The sequence below is a fragment of the Aphis gossypii genome, chromosome X (assembly GCF_020184175.1).
Source record: "Aphis gossypii isolate Hap1 chromosome X, ASM2018417v2, whole genome shotgun sequence".
NCBI classification, from domain to species: Eukaryota; Metazoa; Arthropoda; class Insecta; order Hemiptera; family Aphididae; genus Aphis; species Aphis gossypii.
In genome coordinates, this window is record NC_065533.1 from 56,483,407 (window position 1) to 56,508,212 (window position 24,806).

The 24,806-nt window shown below is 28.9% G+C and overlaps 2 protein-coding genes, 1 long non-coding RNA gene and 2 pseudogenes across 3 annotated transcripts; 4 read left to right on the forward strand and 1 right to left on the reverse strand.

Moving 5' to 3' along the window:
- Window positions 1-1,986: 1,986 nt before the first annotated feature.
- LOC114121933 (uncharacterized) lies at window positions 1,987-2,565 on the forward strand. Its single transcript, XM_027984445.2, has 2 exons — window positions 1,987-2,201; window positions 2,323-2,565. Exons 1-2 carry the CDS (start codon window positions 2,009-2,011, stop codon window positions 2,514-2,516), a joined length of 387 nt encoding a protein of 128 aa, XP_027840246.2. The 5' UTR covers window positions 1,987-2,008; the 3' UTR covers window positions 2,517-2,565.
- A 1,462-nt stretch (window positions 2,566-4,027) lies between these two features.
- Window positions 4,028-11,170, forward strand: LOC126552525 (uncharacterized; annotated as a pseudogene).
- On the forward strand, window positions 11,165-11,818 carry LOC126552854 (uncharacterized). The gene has a single exon (XM_050207918.1). It carries the CDS (start codon window positions 11,319-11,321, stop codon window positions 11,802-11,804), a length of 486 nt encoding a protein of 161 aa, XP_050063875.1. The 5' UTR covers window positions 11,165-11,318; the 3' UTR covers window positions 11,805-11,818.
- Window positions 11,819-12,676: 858 nt separating this feature from the next.
- On the forward strand, window positions 12,677-15,111 carry LOC126552526 (uncharacterized; annotated as a pseudogene).
- Window positions 15,112-22,822: 7,711 nt separating this feature from the next.
- Window positions 22,823-24,702, reverse strand: LOC114127574 (uncharacterized). The gene is made up of 4 exons (XR_007605974.1): window positions 24,138-24,702; window positions 23,877-24,046; window positions 23,575-23,783; window positions 22,823-23,480 (listed from the first exon to the last, which is right to left on the reverse strand). It is a non-coding gene; the product is annotated as an uncharacterized LOC114127574 (long non-coding RNA).
- Between the last annotated feature and the right edge of the window lie 104 nt (window positions 24,703-24,806).

Here is a 24,806-nt window from a genome sequence, read left to right on the forward strand (position 1 = left end):
TGATGGTGGTACACTAAATATAATAACCAATACTTTAACAAATAATATTCAAGAACCACTTGTAATACCTGCCTTGGAGAAAAATATTTTGAAAGACATTGGATCAACACAATCCACACATAATAATTTTTTTGAAAACAAAGATTATAATCTACAAGAAATTGTTAATGAAAGTCTTAGGAACTGGGCTACTAATTTCAATATTCCACAAAATGTTCTTAATACTCTTCTAAAAATGCTTAAATATGATGCTGGTCTTTCATTTTTACCTAGAGATTCTCGCTCTTTACTTAAGTGTAAATCTACAAAAATAACAAACTTAAGAAATGTAGAACCAAAAAGTTTTTACTATCATTTTAGTTTAAGTGCTGGAATTAATAAATGCTCATCCATTTTTGCTTTGCCCGATATTATTAAAATAGCAGTGGAAGTTGACGGATTGCCTTTATCCAAGAGTAGTTCAAGCCAATTTTGGCGCATATTGGCTTATGTAGTTCCCAATCATCAACATGTTTTTCCTATTGGGATATATTATGGTCACGAAAAACCTCAGTGCAGCGATGACTACTTAAAAGACTTTATTTCAGAAGCTATTTTTCTTTCTTTAAATGGTATAACTGTTAATAATATCAAAAAAAAAAAAAAAAAATTAATTGATGTGATATGTTGTGATGCACCAGCTAAAGCATTTCTTTTAAAAATAAAAGGACATTCAGGATTCTTTCTTGTACGCGTTGTACAATTAAAGGTGAGTATCGGCAACTCTGTGTTTGTTTTCCTTATTTAGAAAATGGTAGCACTAGTAGAACACATGATGATTATATATCGATGAAGCATGAAGAGCATCATTCGTCCTTTACAACCTCCAATATTCGTTCAATTTCAAATGTAAATGCAGTCAAACCATTTTCAGTGGATTATATGCATTTAGTGTGTTTAGGTGTTATGCGTAAACTAATTCATTTATGGATGGGTAATACTAAAGGACCAGTGAATACATGTTTATCTAGCTGGAAATGAAATCAAATAAGTAGTGCACTTAATAATATTAGAAAAAAAAATATAACAAAAGATTTCTCCCGTAAGCCATAAGGTCTTGTAGAAATTAGCCGTTGGAAAGCTACCGAGCTTAGGCAGTTTTTATTATACACTGGCATAATTATTGTTCTGAAAAATAAACTATCTGATGATTGTTATCAACATTTTTTAACACTTTCAATTAGTATGAGGATTCTTTTAAGCCCCAATCTTAAAAAAGTTGCCCAGAAGTTACTGAATTACTTTGTCAAAACATTTGAGCAATTATATGGGTCCCACTTCATTTCTCACAACGTACATGGGTTATTACGTTTGACTGAAGACTATAAAAGATAAGGACCTCTTGACAATTGCAGTACTTTTTTCTTTGAGGACTACATGAAGAATCTTAAATAAATGTTACGTAAACATGACAAACCACTACAACAAGTTGTGAAAAGGTATGAAAAACAATCTTATTGTAATAACAAGGAAGATTTTACCAAAGACAAATTTGTCTTGACATCATTAAATCCTGACTGTTATGTTTTAACTGAACAAGGTGATGTGGTGAAAATTGATTCAATCATTAAATCAAACGAAAAAGACATTGACATTATTCCTGAATGAACGTAGGTATATGACAAAAGACAACTTCTTCGAATCTCCATTACATTCATCAAAAGTTGATATCTTTGTATTTAAGAATCTTTCAGAACAAAAAAGAGATTGGAAAAAATTTGGTATAAAATGTAAATTATTATTCTTAGAATTTGGAAACCAACAAATTGCTATGTCTATTCTGCATAGTTATTAGTATTATTGGTTTTATTATTATTATTATTATATTATTATTATTTTTTTTTTTTTTTATTTGTTGTATTATATTTCTATAATAATGTTGTATGATTGAGGTAGAAAATAATTAAAAACAAAAATAAAACTCCTATCTATTATAAAAGAGGACTTTAAAATATTAAAATTTAATAGCATGTGGAGAGTTGTCAATTTCGAAGAAGATAATACAGTTGATGTTGTACCAGACTTCTGGTTTAAAAATGGCTACTGTGAATGGCCTAATAAAACCAACAGAATGGATGCCAAAACATCAATTAAACGACGCATGAAACCAGATGAGATACATTTTACAAGATTCAAAGCACGGTCCTTATTAACTAATATTGGTAAATACTAAATTTCAATATTTAATATGCTTTATAAAAATTAATAAAATAACAATTATAGAATACAATATAATTTTTATTTTTATGATAATCATATAAATAACCTGACTAATTTTTACAGCTACTTTTCAAGAACCCGAAAGCAAAGCAATGAAAGCACAAGTGACATCTGAATTTTCGTCTAATGAAGATGAAATTAACATCGCTACAAGAAAACGAAAAATAATCGAAAATGATAAATCCTTAAAAACCAACTCTGTTATATCACAATTAGCCAAACCTCCTACATATTTTGAAGAATCTGAACCAGATTAGTGTTCAAGTTTACCATTTTATGTTTTATGTTCATGGATACTGATATAATATCTTTATTAATGTATAAACATCATTATGTAATATATTATAATACATTTTAAGGAATCTGTGATTTTTAATATATTTTCAATTTTGTTTTAGAGTCAACAGCAGATGACTCTGATGAAGATACTACTTATACACCGGCTAATTCATTTGATTCATTATTTTGTGTTTCCAATGAAATGGGATCAATTGAAAGTAAAGCAGGATCTACTGTAGATCTACCTGCTGCTAGTGCTACAAAGATGACCGTTGATAATTGTAAATCTTCTGGTTCGGGGAAAAAAAATTACCATGCAACACCTGACAACCAAAAAGTTGCAATTAATAAAAAAGTGCCTTGACATGACTTATTTATTTCACCATCAACAGCTGCAGAAAACGATACCAATAATCAATGTATGTTTTATCATTATTACTAATTTTTATATTGTTAAATTAGTTATGTACCTACTATAGTTGTTTAAACTTACTTCAGTTTTTAAAAAATTTGTAAAAAGATCTCTCACAACTCTAAAATATGATGTTGAAAATGTACACAGACATATTGATGGTTTTAGAAACTCTACTGGAAAAAATTCATGATAAAGTTTCGGAACAGTCAAATAATTTTTTTATAACAATTGAAGAAGAAATTCTTGTTGTTAATAATGATAATGATCTTATGATATTAGAAAATAAATTGACAAATGATTCATTATACAGATCTATAGTGGTATAAATTTCAAAATTTAAAACATTTATATAAAATATACAATACATTAGAATATTATAAAATATAATATATGTATTATATAGTACTGTCAAGTATATTACCTACATATTTTATTTAAATATATCATGTGTTAAAATAATTATAAATTAATCGAACAGTTGTTATAGTACATTTATTACATTTATACAGTTACATGATTACAAACAATATTTATGTTTAAATACCATGTAATAACCATTACAAACATAATATTGTGATGAACTTTTGTAGATCAAAACTTTATATCGCTTTTCAAGCAATCCTTTGACAGAAACAATCCGAAAGATAATGCAAAAAATGTTCAGTGACAAATTTCTTATGAAATTCTCATACATTGGTTTTAAAGGGAAAAGTCCATTTTCAATGTTACAATGTTCTGGTGTCATATTTGGTAAGTAAAAAAAAAAATTATATTTGTAGTATAAATAATGAACTATTCTACATATATCATGAATACTATATTAAGTAATATTTTAAATTGTTATCATAATATATATTATATATACATTACATCTTATGGTCTTAATTCCATAACATTGATATGCATAATATTGGATCATGTGTATTCATCAGTTCATTTGATTTGTATAGTTTGAAAACTTAATAAAACAATTCTTTAAACTAAGTTTATACTGCCATTTGTATGCCATTCAATCAGAATTTCCATACTTAGTATTGTAAAAAAAAAAAACGCGTTTAAATATATTGATTTTCCATGGAGGTATTTAGAATGATACGGGACTTATGGGACAAACTGTATGTATAAAGACAAAACAACGAACGTCTATTGCCGTTTCACAATTTAAGTATATGTATAAGGTGTGGAGGTATAATCATACCTAACAGAATAATATACAATAAACATATAATAATAATAATATTAATAAGTGACACAAGCTGGTGTCGACCATGCACAAGAAATTGTAAAAAAAATCAACAAAACTTATCTTACCTGGTGGTGAAGAGCTGATAGGAGTGAAAAGCGACGCTTGCTGCGGTTACCTACAACGCTGCAACCAACTGTCTGAATATAATATGGACGGCGTCTCAGAGAGAATTAGGTGGCACAAACGTGTCACGACCTGGCTCACGAACGAAGACGTAAAGCTGTCTATCACAACGATACGGACAGCGAAAACGCGAGGAGGAGGAAAAAACGCGGTCGGACTACAAACACGTCGAACACAAAAAAAAAACCACGAGGTTATAGGAGCGTAAGAATCGGCCGACCGATAACACGACACGTATGCCAAAAGACTGGTTGGCATAGCGTTATCGTTCGCATTAATCTGCGTCGGGGGCGCTACATGCGCGACGACGGTAGGACGGAGGAACGGGGGGTCGAAACACGTGGACACTCGACAAACGTAGGGACGTTTACAAAAATGGCGTCCAAACATAGTGGCCCAGTGGAATGCGCAGTGAACACTTACCTACAACAAATATAATCGATTCATTTTTATATCAAAAAAAAAACTTATAGCTAAATAAAAATTATGCAGTTAAAGATCTCAACCTGTTCGTTAAATAAAAATATATAAAAAAAATGTACAACAGGGTGAGAATACAGAGCGTGAGTATTATAGGTATTAGCAGGGCCTAGACCTCGGCCGCCATTTCTTTGGAGGACAAATTGCTATCACAGCTGTTAACAACATTCCAAGACGCTGTTTTGCTCTCTGATAACAATTCTCGAGTAGTTTTACTATTTCATGTAATATTAAGTTTTAATCTTTTTTTTATTTTAGATCATACATAGGATTTACTATCTATTGGATTAATCCAAAAATGCTTGAATGATTTTCGAAGGGACTTGCTTGTAGACTTATGGTAGGAAGGAAGACACACATACGATAACATTGCTGAATCAATAGACAAAGTAATCAACGAATTTAAAATCCAGAATAAAACAACATTAATAGTCACTGACAATGCAGCAAATTTTGTCAAAAGTTTTAGGTAATTATCCTTTTTTATTAATAATTACCTACTGATTAAACTTCATTTTGAGCTCAACAAAAAATCTAACAATCGTTAATTCATACTTAAGTTTATAAATCATTTAAAAATATTGCATATTTTTATTCATGCTAGTGTATCTAACTCATTTATAGGTATTGAAATTGTTAGAAATAATTTTTTACCCATAGTATTTAATTATTTTTTCAATAATAAATACTATGCTATGTGTACAATAATACTTATATAGTTCTATCTTCTATAAATTTACAATAAGTATTTAAAAATAATATTCAAGTATTTTTTCTTTTTAATATTTTAGTATTTCTATTTCTATAAGATAGTTTTTCTTTTAATTCAAAATAATAGTAGGTATATAAATTATATTATTTATAATTGAACTTATATAATTAAATCTTAAATGTATAGACACTGTGCATTTGACTGAACACAGCGCAGTGTAGTGGACAATGACCGAACTTGTGAGGGGATAGTGAAAACACAATATTATGTTCAAATGTTCATTACCAAAATAGAAAAATGACTAATGTAGTCATGTTTTATATTATTCCCTTGTCCTGTCTATATGGGTTGATGGTCAATAATATAATTTATTATCACAAATTAATTATCTTGCTTATGTATCTATATAAAACCATGATAATATATATATATATATATATATTTATTATTTAAACATTCATTTTCTCATGCATTTTATACTATAAAACTATAAAATGAATGAATGTGGTGCTGATATTGTACTTAAATGTGGTTTTTAATCAGTAAATTTTAAAACAGTATTTTCAAATAATAAAGGTGAAAATTTAGCTAAAAGTGGTCATGTTATAAATGTAACAGAAGTCATCGCTTCATATAATGGTTACTCAATGGTAACAGCAAATGTAATTAGACAGGCTTCTGTATCAATGCAACCATGGAAAGTCAAACTAGAAGTATGTTTGATTATAAGTGTACTATTATTGTATTACTAAAGAGTACTAGGTAATTATTTATTTCAAACTTCAATTATTTTTTTGTATTTGTTTAGTTGGATAACTTAAGGACAGTGAAGACATGTCTATGTGATTGCCCAGCTGGTATAAGTGAAAAATGTAAGCATATAGCTGCTCTTGTATATTATATAAATAATGAAGAAGCTTTATCAAAGACAGATTTGCCTCAACAATGGGGCAAACCTTCTAAAGCTGGCGAAGATAAGTACAAGAAAGGTAAAAAAATATCAGATCTATTTCCCAGTAAAAAAAATATACAATTTCAAGAACCACTTATTAACCACAATACTTTTGTAGATCAATATGAAATATTGGCTATACCTTGTGGTTTAAGTAAACTAATTAAAATAGAAATTAGATCTGAAGCAGATAGAGAGTGCAAAAAATGTTTGGAATATATTGTAACAAAGCTTGAACTTGAGGAAACTGAAACTAAAAAAAATGTTATTGTGAATAATATCTTTCAAAATCAGTTGCAAAAAGAAAACAATATTTGTAATATTTGTTTTCCATTAAACAAAAATGAACATACATTTTTTTTTAGCAAAGTGAAAGTAACAAATGATGAAAAAAATTTTTAATGCAACTATAGATCAGTCAAAGAGTGTTGATTGGATGAAAGAAAGATCAATACGAATTTCTGCAACCAAGGCTCACAAAATAAAAACTTGTAAATGTATTTCTGACGAAAATCTTGTTAAACTTGCTAATATAATGTCTATTGATACAAACTTAATTGGTAAAGCAGCGATAAATACAGCTTATGGACTTCGTACTGAAGGTGTTGCGATTGAAGCATATAATAAAATGTTTAAAGTAAAAACTGTAAGAGCTGGACTAACTATACACTCTAAGTATCCATGGTTATGTGCATCACCAGATGCATTAGTCTTGTCACAGAATGGGAATATAAATAAAATTCTTGAAATTAAATGTCCTATTTCTTGTAGAAATAAGCTCATTTTTGATGAAGATAGTAAAAAATGTAATTTAAGTTATCTAAAATATGAAAATGATGAGATAGTACTAAAATCATCTCATCAGTACTACACTCAATGCCAGATTATAATGTTTGTTACAGGCCTTGATAAGTGTGACTTATTTATTTATAATTCTATCAAACCATTACTAATATGTTTAGAAAAAGATGAGCTTTTTTTGAAAAAGGTAATTTTAAAATTAGAGTATTTTTATTTCAACTATTTCTTACCAAATATCATTTTAAGTTCAAACAAATAATTTTAAGACTTATATTTATATTTTATAATATTTATTTTGTAATCATAATGTAACAATACTTTATTATAATGTGTAAATATTAATTATATTTAAGTAGAATATACAATATAATATATTAGAGTACCTACAGAAAATCAGTTTTTTATAAGTGGAGGTTGTAAATTTGTTAACACACAACAAATATGGACAATGTTGTCAATGTAAGATAAAAGTTCAATTGGTATTTTTTTTAAAATACCATAAGTTTTCAATCTTGCAAAAAACCTTTCTATATGTATTCTTATGCTGGCAATACTATATGTTTCAAGAACTTCCTGTTCAGTTAATGTACCATTGTGTAAAATGGGTGGCATCACTAAGATAGTATTATTATTTTCACAATTAGTTTTTATACCAGGAAACCCTTTATCTGCCAAAATTTGATCACCTGGTTCTAATTTTCTCATAAATCCACTATCATTTGTAATGAAAGAGTCACTCGATCTTCCACCATAACATTTGGAAATAAATGATACAGAACCACTTGGGGTTATTGCAGCTAAGAATTTAATTGTGTAACACCCTTTGTAGTGGGAGTACATATAAACTCTCTGTTCTACAGTTGGTGGTTGTTCCACTTTTATTTCAGTACAATCAATTATACAACGGGTATTAGGATAATGTTTTTTAAATGATTCTGGAAGTGTTTCGGTTATTGTGTGTTTGCTGGGCCAAAATATTAAATTTTTAGTTTTGAAACATAATATGTCAAGAATGTTAAAAAAAGTTCTACTAACTGTAGTGCGATGAACATTAAAAAAGACACTTAAAGCAGAAAAAGATAAATCCAATTTAATTTTCATTAAAAATATTAGTAGTCTATTCTTTTTAATGATAACATTGGTACGAGTTTCAGGAAGTAAAGAGAGTAAAAAATCAAATACTTTAAAAGAGGTTCCAGTTAAATCTTTAAGGGATGTTTCGTTTTTAACAGAATCAAATCCATGGAATTTGTCACAGTCCAAACCTGAAGGACAAAAATTATTAGTATTTGAGTCAGGTCCACAAGACTTGTCCAATGAAAATTTCAAATTATTATCATAAAACCCAGTAGATGAAGTTATTTGAGTACCAACCGAATCACCTTCAAAAGAACATGCAAATACAAATGAATTATTTGGAATACATTCAAAATTAACTTGAGTACTAGAATCACACATTGATTTACAATTATTTTCCCCTTCATTAGTTTCTATTATAAATGTTGTACTTAAATTATAATTGGGATTGTTAGTAGACTGCTTAATGGTTTTTTGTCTTTTTAAAAGACGAGAATATCTGGAATTTTGTTGGTCCATATTAACATTTCTTTTTTTGTAGACTTCTGGAAATATTGTAGGAATATATGAAGGACTTTGTGGATCCCTTGACCGTCCATTACCAATGAAATGTGCACTGCATACAACACTATATTTATTGGGATACCATAATTTTCCATTTTTACTAAAAAAAATTGAATAATTACCTATGTATTAATCACAAAAAAGAAACTTGGCATTTGTAGCATTACAAACATTATAAACCTTTTTGTACCATAAATTTGCTTAAATTAATATATAATATGATAATCTATAAGTATATTTTTATATAATAAATTTATTATTTATATAGGTATTTGGTATACCTATCATAAATATTATTATTATTATTATTGTCTCCATATAACTAGGTATTAGGATTTGTGTAACTTATGATTGCCATTAAAATGATAACTTACAAGAAATAAATTACTTAATACAAAAAATAAATAAACTTAATAAATTAATTAATAGCAAATGAAATTGTAAAATGAATATGTATTGAATTCAATATAAATGGTAGATAACAAGGTTTATAGAGACTAATGTAGGAATTACTTACTCAAGTCGATTGATTGCTTATACCATTTATTTTTAACATCTTGTTCATATAATCGATTTGGGAAATTATAAAACTTTATTAATTGGTCTGTATTTTTGTAGGTATAACTACATCCGACTACACAACATATTTTGTTTGACTTGCTCTTATTCATCTTATTTTCAGAGAAGTACAAAATGCTTTATGTAAAATAACAAAAATAATAATACCGAGCACTGATTACCGACAAAATAATGTTAGTTACGAAGGTAGTTAACTATAAAAAAATAAAAGTATAACATAGGTACTACGTACTTAGTAGTCATTAGTCACAGAATAATCAAAATTTAAAATATTATTATATCCCCTCATTAGTACTATCAATGTCCGCTGGGAGCGCTTTAACCTATATGCACGGCGTCTATAGGTTGCCAACATAGAATTTTAATACATTTGTATAATTAGATTTATAAAGTTTTAAAGTTTAATAATTTGTAGGTCATTTACACTTTATAATTTATATTTGAAGAATAAACAATTATTAATATAGAAATTCAGCAACTTTTTATCGAATACTAAATATAGTTATACTAATTATACTTATAAATTATAAATAAAAACATTACTTTTTTTTTTAGTAAATTTAAGAAAAACAAAATATTTTTATTTTCTAGAGTATACGGGAATGATAATGATTCTGATGTAAATGAATGCATTGATACGAATATAACTGAGGAAAATGAAGTCTCTATTGAAATCACAAATACTCTAGATGGTGAACCATCCAATGTTGATAATCTCTTAAGTATATCATTACCCCCTCACCAAAGGTGTGCAGCACATACAATGAATTTAATTGCTTCAGTTGACATTAAAGATGCTGAAAAATACCTTGCGTATAGGACTATCTGTCAAAAAGTATTTAAAAAGTATCAATCAATTTTTAACAAACAAAATCAATCTACTTTAAGTGCAGATATTATAAAAAATCATCTTGGTCGATATCTCATCACACCTAATGCCACAAGGTATCTATTATCTAATTATTTTAATAATATTATGCATTAAAAAAATATATATATATGTATATATATTAAAAAAGTCTTATATTATCTTATGTTTAGATGGAATTCATATTATGATGCTATCAAATGCATTGTTGAAAATATTGATAAGATGGAAAATGTGTGTAATGATTTACAACTGCCTACCATTTCAGGACCTCGGAAGTCTCATTTTTACAAGAATACTGCAATGTAAATTTTATATATAAATATGCATATTTATTGTTTATTATAAATAACAATAATTGTCATATATTTTAGGTCATGAAACCTATATATAAAGCATTAGATATACTTCAGGGTGATAAAAATATAATCCTTAGGATATTTGCTCCCTACTATAAATGCAGTACATAAATCGTTAAACAATATGAAAAATATAGTTTTCTGTGGACCATTAGTTATCGCACTTAAAAGAGAATTATATAAAAGGTAATATTTCTGATTTAATTAATGAATTATTTAATTAGCTAAAATTTTAATTTGTACAATATTACCTAACCTAGGTATTATATTGTTTATAATAAAAAATATAATTTGTATTTTGGCCAAATGATTTTTAATAAGTCAACTTTTAAATTAGTTATTTAATATCTAAATAAAAATATGTATAAGCTAAATTATTTAAAAAAAAAAAAAAAAAAAATAGATTATGTATTGTTGTATGAAATATAAATTATATATAAAACTAAAATATTGAAAATGTTAAACAACTTGTTAAACATAATAAAAAACAGATGAAACGCACAGAGATTAATAATATTATAATTATTATTTTAATTTTATTTTACATTTAATTAAACTCAAATAATGTCATGAATATATTTTTTTTATTAAATTCGCGAGACATATGGAGTCAAAGACATGTCAAGTGGCTTCCTGTATGGTACCAAAATTTAAACTCAAATGGGCTGTAGAAGATGATCGAATCAACATAAAAAATACACTTATGGAAACCATACTTGATAACGCATTGACAAATTCCCAAGAGAATTTTCAGTTAACACCTAACCCCACATCAATAGAAAACCATAATTATTGTGACACTGATGATGATTTCTTTAATTTTGAGGAAAATAATGTTTCAGATTCAAACAATGGTTTTAAATTTCTTGTTGAAAATTATTTGTCTAATAAAAACATTAAATCTCCTTTAGATTTACCAAATACCCTTAAACAGTTATCTATAAAATACAATACTGCCGTCCCTTCATCTGCACACGTTGAGCGGCTGTTTAATGCTGGAGGACAGTCGTTCAACAAAAGAAGAGGTTCAATGGCAGATCAAAATTTTGAAATGACTCTGTTATTGAAATTTAATAAATACTTTGAATAAACCAGCAGCAAAGTACAAATCTTACATATAAATAAATATATTTCTATATAATATTATATTTATATACAAATATAATATTTGTAATATTTAAAAAATAATATTTATAAATAAAAAATATAGTTACTAGTTTTTTTTTATACCTCATCTTTAAATGTTTGAGTTATTTATTTTTGAATTTTAAAGGTTAAACAATAAAATAAGCACATTTAAACTAAAATGTAAATCAACCCAGACTCCAAAGTGAAATATAAACGTTAAATGGAGTTATAAAATGATACAGCCCTACAACAGTTTTTAAATTATATACATCATATTAATATATGCATATATATTTAATATATTCATAGGTATATTACCTACTATACAAGTTCTTTTCACTTATTTTAAAACCTTTTTCAATGAATTTTTTTTATTATTATTATTATTAACTTAACTTTAAACTTAATTGATGTATTAAAAAAATAAATTAACTGAACTATTAATTTAATTGAACAAAAAATGTTTAACTTAACTTAACTGAGTTAAAAAAAAAAAAAATCATTAACTTGCCCAGCCTTGTTGAAATGTGAAATAGTAATTGATTTTTTTATTATAATTATTCAAAAACATAACTTGGTCAATTTTTATCTCAATTTTAATATTTTTTTTTGAACTGTTTTAAAAAATATGTTCACAAAATTGCTATCTTAAAAATCGAAAATTCTTAAATGCATAAAAAATTTTTTTTTGAATTTTTGAACTTTTTTAAAAGAAAATTGATATGTATGCCATTCAATCAGAATTTCCATTCTTAGTATTGTAAAAAAAAAAAAAAAAAACCGCGTTTAAATATATTGATTTTCCATGGAGGTATTAAGAATGATACGGCACTTATGGGACAAACTGTATGTATAAAGACAAAACAACGAACGTCTATTGCCGTTGAACAATTTAAGTATATGTATAAGGTGTGGGGGTATGATCATACCTAACAGAATAATATACAATAAACATATAATAATAATAATATTAATAGGTGACACAAGCTGGTGTCGACCATGCACAAGAAATTATAAAAAAAATCAACAAAACTTATCTTACCTGGTGGTGAAGAGCTGATAGGAGTGAACAGCGACGCTTGCTGCGGTTACCTCCAACGCTGCAACCAACTGTCTGAATATTATATGGACGGCGTCTCAGAGAGAATTAATCGGTTGGCACTACTGTAGACGGCTGCACGAACGAACGCCGGCTTGTGCACGGGGTCGGGCGGAATGTCCCGAAACCAAGTGGTTAAAAGGCGGATGAGCGATGTTCGGCGGGTTATAGTAACAGACTCGGACAACGGCACCGTGGCACGACACGCGACACAACCACGCCAGGAATAAGTAAACACAAGCGGCACTATGGGCGCACAGGACGGACGTCGTCGCACAGGGAGCGATCACAAACACACACGGTAGCACGGTGGCCCAAACGTGTCACGACCTGGCTCACGAACGAAGACGGATAGCTGTCTATCACGACGATACGGACAGCGAACACGCGAGGAGGAGGAAAAAACGCGGTCGGACTACAAATCCGTCGAACACAAAAAAAAAACCACGAGGTTATAGGAGCGTAAGAATCGGCCGACCGATACACGACACGTATGCCAAAAGACTGGTTGGCATAGCGTTATCGTTCGCATTAGTCGGCGGCGGGGGGCGCTACATGCACGACGATGTTAGGACGGGGGAACGGGGGGTCGAAACTCGTGGACACTCGACAGACGTCGGGACGTTTACAAAAATGGCGTCCAAACATAGTGGCCCAGTGGAATGCGCAGTGAACACTTACCTACAACAAATATAATCGATTCATTTTTATATAAAAAAAAAAACGTATTGCTAAATAAAAATTATGCAGTTAAAGATCTCAACCTGTTCGTTAAATAAAAATATATAAAAAAAAATGTACAACAGGGTGAGAATACAGAGCGTGAGTATTATAGGTATTAGCAGGGCCTAGACCTCGGCCGCCATTTTTTTGGAGGACAAATTGCTATCACAGCTGTTAACAACATTCCAAGACGCTGTTTTGCTCTCTGTTAACAATTCTCGAGTAGTTTTTCTATTTCATGTAATATTAAGTTTTAATCTTTTTTTTATTTTAGATCATACATAGGATTTACTATCTATTGGATTAATCCAAAAACGCTTGAATGATTTTCGAAGGAACTTGCTTGTAGACTTATGGTAGGAAGGAAGACACACATACGATAACATTGCTGAATCAATAGACAAAGTAATCAACGAATTTAAAATCCAGAATAAAACAACATAATAGTCACTGACAATGCAGCAAATTTTGTCAAAAGTTTTAGGTAATTATCCTTTTTTATTAATAATTACCTACTGATTAAACTTCATTTTGAGCTCAACAAAAAATCTAACAATCGTTAATTCATACTTAAGTTTATAAATCATTTAAAAATATTGCATATTTTTATTCATGCTAGTGTATCTAACTCATTTATAGGTATTGAAATTGTTAGAAATAATTTTTTACCCATAGTATTTAATTATTTTTTCAATAATAAATACTATGCTATGTGTACAATAATACTTACATAGTTCTATCTTCTATATATTTACAATAAGTATTTAAAAATAATATTCAAGTATTCTTTCTTTTTAATATTTTAGTATTTCTATTTCTATAAGATAGTTTTTCTTTTAATTCAAAATAATAGTAGGTATATAAATTATATTATTTATAATTGAACTTATATCATTAAAACTTAAATGTATAGGTTGCCAACATAGAATTTTAATACATTTGTATAATTAGATTTATAAAGTTATTAAAGTTTAATAATTTGTAGGTCATTTACACTTTATAATTTATATTTGAAGAATAAACAATTATTAATATAGAAATTCAGCAACTTTTTATCGAATACTAAATATAGTTATACTAATTATACTTATAAATTATAAATAAAAACATTACTTTTTTTTTTAGTAAATTTAAGAAAAACAAAATATTTTTATTTTCTAGAGTATACGGGAATGATAATGATTCTGATGTAAATGAATGCATTGATACGAATATAACTGAGGAAAATGAAGTCTCTATTGAAATCACAAATACTCTAGATGGTGAACCATCCAATGTTGATAATCTCTTAAGTATATCATTACCCCCTCACCAAAGGTGTGCAGCACATACAATGAATTTAATTGCTTCAGTTGACATTAAAGATGCTGAAAAATACCTTGCGTATAGGACTATCTGTCAAAAAGTATTTAAAAAGTATCAATCAATTTTAAACAAACATGCTTGACCTACGTTTAAGGATTTTTCATGCTATCAAAAAAATTTACAGAAATTTACTATCACTTAGCAAACACTTATTACTGGTGCAGGTGATTCTATATTAAAAAACATAGGAACAATATTATTAAAAATAAATATCCAAGGATCAAACATGAAGTATAGGCATATGTACTTAAAGATTTAATACACAGATTTGTATTAGGTTATAATTTTTTTTTTTTTTCATATGGTTTAGTTATTGATTTATGGATAAAGGAAATATAGTTTAATACAGGAGATAGTATGAAAGTAGATAAAATTTGGGCTGAATATAATGGACCACCTACGATAGTATATAAATAAGAGGAAGTAGCCAACATAAAAAACGAATGTATATATTACGAGAAATATAAAGCAGCAGAAGACACCTTAATACCACCAAAAATATTAACAAACATATAATTTGAAACGAATATAGGTGCACTTGATGATTAGTTACCCAGTTGACCATTTTAGTCAAAAACAATATTTAAAGTTGGAAATAAATAGGTTAGAGGAAAGTTCCACGGAGTTTCCAGTATATAATTTCTCAAACTTATATACAGAAATACCTATACAAAGGTACCATAAGAGGACCGATGTGGAATATACAAAAATAAAACAATTTACTAATAACCAATGATACAAATAATGACATATGGGATGACCAAGGTACAATTATTAATATTTCTATAGATTTAACCATTAAACAGTTGGAAAAGACAAAGGCTCCAATAAGAAAATTTCAACATTTATTGACTTCAAAACAACTAGATTTAAACTTTGCCAAAGTGATGGAATATGAAGTTAAATTTAGTTCAAAGGATCCGGTTTTTCAAACACCATGCAAAGTCTCTACAAAACAAAGAGAAAAGTTTAAGAAAATAAGCGATGAAATAATTAATGCAAATATTATTGAACCAAACAAAAGTAGCTACGCACCACCAGTTTTTTCTTATACCAAAGAAACAAAAAGGGGAATACGGGTTTTTGAATTCGAAAAAGCTTTAGGTATATAATTACTAACTACAAAATTTCAGGAAGCATAACAAAAAATAACATATAAATATTGAGGACATTTTAAAATAATGAAAAAGATAATTAAATTATATTGTAAAATTAATATTAAACGGTAAATTAACTACTAACGGTCATACACTTACAAAAAACAAAACAATTCACATGTAGGGAAAAACGTTTTATATGAATTGTAAATATTATAAACTAATAATAACCGATATGTTTAATTTCATAGTTTTTTTTTTTTTTTAGAAACATGTATCATTTAATGGTTTTGTTGATAGCAAGCACCGCAAAAGAGAAGAAAATGACCGAATACAATTTTTACTTAACAGAAATCTTGAAATAAAGACTAGACAAAAGATATTCCATAAGTTCCAAATTAACAAAAAAAATATAGAAAACTACGACCAAGCATAGCCTTTAACTGCTATAAGATATACCCGGTGGTCATAACAGTACAGTTGCTTATGACAGCACATACATTAGCCCCACCTATACCTGCAAGGCAATAAATATAATACTTAAAATAAACTAAAAATAACTAAGTTACCTAACTAATTTCCGCTGCACATTAAAAAGATCCACAGGACATCCATTAGTAAGTAAACGGGAAGAAACTTGCGAAACAAAGACGAACAGCACAGGTACGCAAGTCCATAACTCTCGGCCTATTTTTTTTTAATAAAAAATAACAAAAAACAAAAACTCAACAACATTCCTTGTATCATAGTTTTTGTAATAAGTAAAGCTAAAATTTATTTAAAAAAATGTAATCCAAACGATACTTATAGGTGTGTAAAAGTATCAAGCCTTGTTTAAATTTTAAAGCTATAATATAAGTAAAACTTGTAATTCCCCCTCTGATTAAAACGACTATTTTTTTATATTATTTATACAAGTTATAGAAATCATAAATTACACTTGTATAATATTTTTGTCAACAATACCACAACCAACAATATTATTGCCGGCATGTTCCCCGAAATAAAAATGTACACATATCAAAAACATATTACTTAAAAACTATGTTCACTGCTCTTCCATGTCCGCCTCCAGGGCAGCAACAACCACATGGTATGGCGGTGGCTCAAAACCAGCTGGCCACTCCACGGCAATCCTCATTTGTACAGTGCCAATACTAATAAAATTTACATAATGAAGAAAAACAAAAATAATAAGAAGAAAAACAACAAAACAAACACAACATACTATAAAACTCGTATTCTATCGACACGCTCTCAGCCACAGTTATAATTTCTGATATTGCAAAAAGGAAAAATTTACAATAAAAATCAGAGTACATAATAAAATTATAGAGCGACTTAAAAGAACGCAAAACAGCTACTGAAGTAAAATATTACACAAGAAATAACACAAAAACACATCAACAAATACAAAACACCAAAGACACAGATCAAGAATATTCCACGTCAACATATTTCAGACATAACAACTTCATAGTTCCATAGGAAGAAACGTATAAAACAAATTAAAATTTGTCAAAACATCCGTAGTCATCAATAATTAAACAAATATATATATATATATAGTATATATATTATACGTAATATATGTTATCAGAACAACACATAAATATTAAATAATGTTAAAATAACATATTTAAACAACTAAAAGGAACTATAAAAGAAAAAAGGGGGCTAATTTAAAACCAAATCTGACATGGTTTTAACGTCAATAGTTGTTTACATTAAAATTAAAGCGTGAACAATATAGCTAACCTGCCCAGTCGCAGTAAGCAAAAATCGACGTGCAAATGTGTTTAGCAATGAGAAAATTGGGAGTTAATACAACTCCACACTTATAAGTGGGTAACCGCATCACAGACTTAGTTTTTAGTAAAAGCAACCATTTATATAGTTTGGCAAACACACACAAATGCGGCCATTCACTTAATACAATTAAATTATTCATGCACGGAGCAGAGGTGTAAAATATGAGGTCATATTTTTTGTAATTTCGGGAAGTGTTGTATTAGGCTTTAATGAATTATCATAAAATAAGAGATGTTAGTAGGTACGTAAGAATTAAGTTAAGAAAAGAGCGATAGATAATAAGTAAAACGGAAAAATTCAATACATTAATTAAATTAAGCAATAATTAAAAAAAGCATTTAAATAGGTTAAGATAACAATTGTGAAATACAGTGTCGATTGACTTTTATATTTTAGCTAGCATAGTAAGCAAAACATAATATTAAGAAATGTAATTAAAATTTGTTTAATAATTAATCGGGTTAAAATAACAATTAGGTACGTAAGTTAAGGTGTATGAACTGTAAATTAGTATAATAAGAGAAAGATGTAATAATCGATAGTAACTCGGTTGTAAATTTAATATTTAAGAGATAAGGCTAAGGCAGCACGGGGGTCAGTGGTGGTGATCGTGTGACTCGAATACTCGATCACCACTGGACGTCGCGTTCGAATAAAGTATTTTACATCATATTTAGTTTTACTTTATTTTGGTAAACGTTCGAGTAATCGGAGTATACGACAGAACTTAATAATATATTTATAACAAATTTTCCCACACTGGCTATAGAAGACAATGAATTAATGAAATTAAAGAATTTAATGAATAATTTACCATTTACTCATCCATGTTCTAATTTTAAACTTGATTTTCTAAACAGCCTTTACCTACGTTCAAGGATTTTTCATGCTATCAAAAAAATTAACAGAGATTTACTATCAGCTCCTAGAAAACATAGGAAACTAGATATTTTGTCTCACCTATAATTTGTAATTTGTTTTAAAACCTACTATTTTTGTGATGTGCAAGATATACTGTTTAATGGCAGTATTGAATGTTAATAACTTATTATATTACCTATTTTATTTATCTTTTTGTACAATACTGTATAATTTACTGTTTAATTACAATATAGGTAGTGATTTAATAATTTATTTTAAACCGACTTTATTTTTATGTGCATGGGCGCCCATAAGTAACATTTTAGGGTGGGTCAAAATAAAAATATTCTCAAATGTAAGGTAATAATAAAGATAATAATAATATTATATGGTAATATTTATTGAGCTACAAGTTTTCAATATTTTTTGTCCAGGGGGGGGGGCAAGTGCCCCATCTTACCCCTCCCAATGGGCGTCCGTGTTTATGTGTAAAATTTTGGGTAGAACACGATTTCGTACGGTCCTTATCTGCGTACGGAATCGTGCACATATTTTTAAGACACCCGATTCCGTACGTTTTGTACCCAAGAATGCAATGTTGCCAGATTTCCATATGGTAGGTATTAGTCTATTTGACTTTGGCCGGGGCTAGACCATAGATAATAAAAATATGGATGGGACGTAATATCGGTCTTATCAGCGGTATTTAAGGGGTCCAGTTGAGGCCAAACAGTATACCTATATCGAATATCAATTATCATTATAAAAACGCCTCAATCGCCTTCCCCTCCAGGCACGCGGCCTTAAATATATTATTAATATAAGCGTGGCCTATCCATATCTTTATTAAATTCTATGGGCTAGACACGTCGTTTTCCGCCGCTTTTCGTACGCTGAGTATTCCGCGCCGTTTTCCGTCGAATCGCGGAAGTTTACATCGGAATAGCTAATAGTTATACACGACGGACGTTATGCGCCGCGTTGTAATCCGCGGCGGAAAACGCCGTGTATAGCCTCGCCCTTAGAGCATTTTACATGCGTTTCGCTTATACTTAACTATATAAGTAAGGGTCCAAACACACGATTATATTTTGCCGGGCGGTCGCCCTGTTCCTCCAAGTACAGTATATGCCGGAGCCGGCGTCCGGCGTACTGGGTGAAGTTACTGATACCAGCGAAAAATGGCGCTGTCAATTTACTACAATCTAACTCTACATATCGTAAAAAATCGGACTGTAAGTCTGTAAATCCAGTCGTCTGTTTAGTAATATTTATATACTTGACGTACAACAGTGGTATTATATACCTATCAGATAAGTTTTTGTTGTTGTATATCATAAGTATAATATAAGTATTTATCAAGTATTATATAATTATTATTTGACAATTTTTTTTATATTTTAAACGAATTGACAATGTATATTAAATGGTAGCATTGCACAGACAATCGTACGGAATCGTGTTACTAAAATGATAAAACGTACGGGAATCGTGCTTTACCGAAAATTTTAATTTAATGACAAAAAATTAGTATTTTCAAATAAAATTATTATAAAATGATGCAACATAGTTTTTTTTTTCTCATGAAAGATCACACAGATTTGTCCTCCAAAAATATGGCGTCGTTGATTTGATTATTAATCTAGTATGTTCCTCGTGTTTTATTCTGTGGTACCTATCAATATCGGGTGATCGATTTCCTTTTATTATCATTATTGTATTATCATTTTGTACAATCAGTTTCGTATTATCATAATTTAGTTATTTAATATTATTGCTTTTCGTATTGATCCATTGATCACAATATTATTATCATTGCCTTTTCTAATTTCTTATATATATATATATGTTATTCTAATACATTAGCAATGCGAGTCGGAGTGGTCGACTACAAGTTCGTATGAACTATTCCGGCGCAAACGGTTCATATAATATTATAATACGGTGCCCGCACATAGTATATCGGACTGGTGTTCTAATATTAACCGTAAAAAATCCTTTTTGTTCTCCACTAAAACCGAACGTATACATTATAATATTATGCATAATAATAGTATAATAATATGGGTGATTTACAATTTATACTAATAATGTGATAAATAATATTACCATTACACACACACACACAAACGCGCCGGCGTGTAGGATGCTATTTAATTACCTCGGTGGTAATTTAATTACGACCTGCAAGTATAATATATACACATATTATATATATATATATGTTATTCTAATACATTAGTAATGCGAGTCGGAGTGGTCGACTACAAGTTCGTATGAACTATTCCGGCGCAAACGGTTCATATAATATTATAATACGGTGCCCGCACATAGTATATCGGACTGGTGTTCTAATATTAACCGTAAAAAATCCTTTTTGTTCTCCACTAAAACCGAACGTATACATTATAAATATTATGCATAATAATAGTATAATAATATGGGTGATTTACAATTTATACTAATAATGTGATAAATAATATTACCATTACACACACACACACACACAAACGCGCCGGCGTGTAGGATGCTATTTAATTACCTCGGTGGTAATTTAATTACGACCTGCAAGTATAATATATACACATATTATATATATATATAATAATATACACCGGCGTGGACGTCGGACCGTTATTCCGACGGTTAGGGTGCGGGAGGGCAGCACGCGAAGTGCAATTAGAGTCTGTAGCGGGTAAAACGAAAAACCATATATATATATTATTTTACACAACACGGCAGTGCTCTCTGATTAATGTACGCATTGTTAGATCGTCCGGCGACGATTGCGCTGCTGCTGCGATCCGATCTGAATTCATCAGCTAATGGACCGCACGAGAGAATAATATTTCGCTCGCCAGTGTACGGTCGGCTCGGCGCAGCGGCAAAGGCCGGGGGAGCCTCTGTGCGGATATATAAAACCGGGGCGCCGGGCGAAAATGAAAAAAAAAAAAAGATCTATATATAATATATGATACGTCACTATATACGGTATATTATATAATATATATGGTAACAATTTTTTCCCCGTCGCATTTTATATACACTCGTAAAATGTTTAAGTGTACAAACGTCGCGTGTAACGTATATTATGTATAATAATATGACGACGAGTGTATATAGTCATCACTCGGGTAGAATCTTATTATATTGTACTACCAGCACTATATATATGCTGGCATACTGTATACAGTACGCCACTGACTGCATTATTGTTAATACGCATAGTATACACATATTATAAATTGTAATTACATCGCGTTCTCGATCCGAGTGCGTGTATGTGTGTTTTTGTGTACGCGTTGTAATAATATACTCTGCATCTCTCTCTCTCTCTCTCGGGGTGATTTCACCCTCCGATCGTAATTTCCGGTACTCATTCGATAATGATGATGTCGCGTGGTCCGACGACGAGGAGTTCTTTTGCCTTCTGTTGTTTTTTTCCCGATTCAAACCTATAGTGTAAGCCTATAGTGTATATGGCTCACGTTTAACATATGTAAAGTCTTGTAAAAGTGTTTTAATATTTTTCCCATTATCGGTATCACTATCTACAGTCGATACAGAAGATTGAGAAGATAAGAACAACTCAAATTCATCTTCCTCATTTAACCCCAGTTAATTCAGATATTTCAGCAACATAGTTCGCTAAACAAAATCATATTACATTTCAGTCATTAGGTATCTACTAATAATATTATGTTTTATACAATTCACATTAAATTATTTTTACCTGGACATAAGTCATTAGAATTAATATCATTATCTAAATCATCATCAGATTTATAAAACTGGAGCAAAGCATTCAAGTTAATACTAAGTGATTTATCCCTTTTTTAATTTCATATTCATTTAATAAACATTAATATCTTGGATCAAGGAATATAGCTAAAATGGAAAAAAATATTAGTAAACTATACAGTAAGTAATTATAAAAAATAAACGACTAAAATTATACTAATGTTTAACCAAGTTAATTTACTATAGATTATAACTTATAATTCAACAAAATAATTGCCTGATCAATACATTTAAATAAAAATAATATTTTACTGTTAAAGATTAGGTACAGCACGAAAAATACCAATTTTAAAATGAATAGTACAACATACCAATAATATTATTAATTTCTAAACATTTTTTATATTAGATAGATTTCATATAAATCAGCAGTTCTTACTAACTATAGATCGGAGCCCAACGAGTGTCCTTAATACTCAAGAGGCTACGGCTATTGGTAGTTCCCCCCATTTACACAACCTCATACCTTAATGTGCTTATGACATGAGATATTTAAAAAAAAAATAAAACATTTTCAGAAGTAAATTGGTAAAAGGGTCTGTGAATTTTAAATGTTTTATCAATTCTATAGACTTTAAGAACCACTGATATAGATAATATTACTGTATAATAGAATTATTTTGACTTATTATTAGTAAAACAATCACAAAACATAGATGTTTATTTTTATTCGATAAATATAACCTGCTATGAAAACATTATTGTTTAACAAAATCGTCTAATGTTCCACCATAGCCTTTAAAATTGCTTTTGATAGTATGGAACCATTTGATTTCAGACCATTAGAGGCCCTTCACCAAATTCCAAAAAAATCTCCCAAATTCAGATCCTGTTTCTGAAAAGCTAATGTAGCAATCTTTACAGGTTTCAAAGCTTCAACCTAAATATTGTAATAATTAAATAATGATTTAAAAATAATTTCCATATTATATTTAATTAGAAGGAACATCATATAATAGGATTAAATAACTTACAATGCTTTGAATAGATTCCCACTCACTATTGTGGAGTTGTAACTCCAAGTTTGTCCCATCATACTTTTGACAAAATATTTTTAATTCTAATAGTCTAAATATCATGTATACAATGAATTCCATCTCGTTTCATTATCCAAAATAGCCAATTTAAAATTTACCCTTGCCAACCAACAGGAATACTTTGGATTTCTAAGTGTTTTTACAACCTATTTTACAAAATAAATTACATAAATATTACCCAAAAAAAATGTTTTTAAGTATTAATATTTAATTATAAACTATTTAATAAAATAACTTACATGTCTAGTCCGTGAGATAGAATTCATAATTGGTGCAACTTTAAACCCTTGAAGTATACATAGCTGTAATGTATGCACCGAACACCATACACAAGATTATGTAATTGCTACTGGGCTAAGAGCATTACAAACATTACTTTCTACATTTTCAATATTCATTGTAATACCATCTGTTTAAAAAATAAAATAATAATTTAATTATGAAAATTATAATAAAATTAATTATTTTTATTATATTATAATTATTAATTGATAACATACCATTTGTTGGTTGTTTGCAATTTTTAAGTTCATTTTCAATGTCGATACATGAAAGTGGCTCTCCTTCATTAATGTAAATGTCAGACTGATCATCATCAAAACTATCATTATTATCACCATCTAGTTCATTTTCAGTCATTACACACATTTCAGGTATTTCATTTACTATCCTTGCTAACTTCACCATGTTTGCCGCATTATCACAGGTAATCGTATATACTTGTTCTTTTTTAATACTATATGTTTCTAGTATTTCGAGAAGCTAAAATAATAAGTTAAACATTACCAAGTATAAAGTATTTTAAGCCTAAGGATTAATATATTTACCAATTTTTTTAAATTTTCAGCTGTATGTTGTTCATTAACCTCTACCATTCCTATTGTATACAAACATAATTTATTATCTTTAATGTATTGAACATTAACACCCATAATGGAATGACTATGTCACTTTACACAGTCAATTTTTAAACTAATTAACTGATTTGTTATGTCAGACTTAATTTCAGTAGTTATTATAGCTGCTGTTGATAAAATATGGGATTTTATGTTGTGTGGATTAATAGCAAATCCTATAATGGATAACAAAAAATAAGTATTTGTAAGATTAATTTTATACCTACATATTATATTTATAATTTAGATAAAAATTATTTAATTGCCTGCACC